Genomic DNA, 2,572 nt, shown 5'->3' with positions numbered 1-2,572 from the left:
TCTCTAGAACGTAATTTCCTGTTGAAACGTTGAGATGCCGCCACCTACCGAAACTCGAGACTGAATGCTGTGGTTTTATTCCTGCAGAAAAAAAAACACACTAAAAAAGGAGCACCAGCGTTCACCATCCATTCTCCTTAAGGAATTCAACAAATCCACAGGATTCCCTCCAGAACAGGCCACAGACATGCCCCCCCCCCCCCCAGCAATCTCTCTTTAAACCATATAAGCTACCTAATTCCAAACTAGAACAATAATTTATTGATGTTTTCATGAAGAATTTGGAGTCCTGCCTTAACTTGTAAGGCATATTTTCCTAAGAGAAGCCACTTCCGTGGCTAAACTGGGTTAACATTACTTAACTTTATGTGTTAAGTTTGTCTTGTCTTTTTGCTAAATTACGTTAGCTTTTAAAACAGAACTGCCCCTGTAACTGTGTATAAGAAAAGTAGATCTATGTATACACACATTGTTTCTCCCTTCCAAAAGGAAGAAGGTTAAACTCATTTATTAAAGCACCAAGATGGAACGAATAAAGAGAAAAAAAGCTGGTAAAGGAAATATCTTTCAGTAATGGTGGAAATCAAAAAAATAAACCAAACAAAGCAAAAAAAGAAAAAATCCAAACCCCAACCAACCCCCCTCAAAACAAATTAAAGAACACCACCACAAACGCATCAGTACTTAACACATATCACTGTCAGGAAATAAACTGCTCCTACATGCCCATGGCTGTGGTACGAAAGGAGACAGTTCATTGCTGAACACATTAATAGTAGTGAGAATCTGTGTAGCTTTGGCTAGCAATAGCTTTAAAAGCTTCCCAAAATACATTTCAGGTCAAAGAGACTGAGATAGATGCTTGCAATTTCTTAGTAGTTACAACAGTTAGTACAGTTTTCAGCTATTCAGGACAAAAGATAGTTGGTTCTTTTAGATACCTCTTAAAGACCTCCATCACATAAATAATCCTTCTGCAACATTTCTGATGACCGCAACTGCTGCATTCCAGGAAACGTGTCAGTGTAACCATTTGCTTATCAGTTTGGGTAACCCAAAACAGAGTACTTACACACTTGCAGCAAAAGCTTTATTCATATAAAATAAGGATTATGATTTTGATATATTTATCTTCCCTAAGTATGACTCTTGTATCATGATGATTATTTTGTTCTTAAACAGAGTTGATCTTTGGGTTTGAGTGCCAAATTCCTATTTAGTTGGCAGTGCAGGGCATGGGAGGAAGAACTTCTAGATCCCAAAAATTTCCTGACAGACTCCAAAAATTAAACTAAACACCAACAGTAAACTTCCACACAAAGTAATTATTGCAGAAAGTGAGATGACACAAGACAAGAAGCAAGATAATGAAGTGATGTGATTACTATAAAAAGAGAGTTCTTAGATACTGAATATTGTAATCAAACACCCTTAGATCATAGCAAAAGTGAACAAATATGTTTTTAAATACTTAGCATTTTATTGTCAAAACAAATGTTATTATACAAAACATACAAAAAGTAGGTCTCACAATGCAGATAAGCAGGCTATTAAAATAGTGTCTTGCAGCCCTGATCACCATTCAGTTTATTTTCAATTCACTAGAGTAGCAAAGAAGTGTCAGGTCCACTGCTTACTATTAAGAAAAATTCCAATAGCAACTTCAGACGGGCACTAGAAGTATTTTGAAAGATGCCAAGTACAAAGTTATTCTTGGTACCATAACTAGCTGAGCTTAGAAATACTGTAAGGTGTTTAAAAGGAACCCTTGATTGTACCCTATAAACAGAAAATTAGTGAGTTCAGTTGCAATGTCCAGATAGGTTAAATTTGTGGTGAAAATGCCGTTTCTGTGGACTGAGAGAAAGCATGTTATAAAAACCACATGCTGAGAAACAAAAAGCATAGTTCTTTCCAACTCAACAGCACTCTGAAGACACAAGTATTGCCCACCCAGAAGAGGGCTGGTTTAGGAATGACAGAATTTAATTTATGACTGAGAAGTTTCACAGTAGATTAATGTTCCATTCCCATTTCCTTTTCTTTAATACATTAGCTTTTCTTTCTTTGCCATCCAGGAAAGAAACAAGCCACGAAAGCAGAACATAATCAGATCAGTAGTTTGTGGGCAACAAGACTGATTTTCCAATTGTAGCAACTCCAAGATAGCAAGGGATCTGCATGCCAGTGCTTTTCTCACAATTTGAGAGGCTGATTGCTTTTGATCTTAAGTAATTCATATATGCAGGTTGTGGCTGTAGTGACAGTAAAGCCAGCTTAAAACAAAACACCTTTATTGAGCAATACAATCAGGGGCTTTTTCTTTCTCTGAAGTTCCCAACCAGTGTTTAAGATGTTCTTCTGGGGGCTCTTTCCCCGCAGGCTGTGTACCTATAACAGAAGACAAGAATGTTAAAGTAACATCTAAACATTCCCAGTTAGACAAGCAGTAGGAATACAGCAATTCAATCCTGACCAGTGTTTCAAATGTCCTCTATCAAAGCTTGCCTCTGAGGATCTTGGTAACAGTACCACAAGGACCTGCAATGGATTATATTCTTTCTGGAAGTCT

General features: G+C 37.2%; 1 protein-coding gene across 2 annotated transcripts in view; it reads right to left on the bottom strand.

The window, feature by feature from the left end:
• Window positions 1-2,293: 2,293 nt before the first annotated feature.
• CENPE (centromere protein E) overlaps window positions 2,294-2,572 on the bottom strand; it is a 36,311-nt gene continuing 36,032 nt past the window's right edge. For both annotated transcript variants that reach the window (XM_057404602.1, XM_057404603.1), the window contains one exon: window positions 2,294-2,391. In XM_057404602.1, the coding sequence (XP_057260585.1) occupies window positions 2,294-2,391 (98 nt within the window). The remainder of the gene's footprint in view (window positions 2,392-2,572) is intronic.

The sequence above is a fragment of the Pezoporus wallicus genome, unplaced genomic scaffold, assembly GCF_028554395.1.
Source record: "Pezoporus wallicus isolate ANWC-B61680 ecotype Strahan unplaced genomic scaffold, APGP_CSIRO_Pwel_v1 contig_1583, whole genome shotgun sequence".
NCBI classification, from domain to species: domain Eukaryota; kingdom Metazoa; phylum Chordata; class Aves; order Psittaciformes; family Psittacidae; genus Pezoporus; species Pezoporus wallicus.
This window is presented reverse-complemented; position numbering and strand designations above follow the sequence as displayed.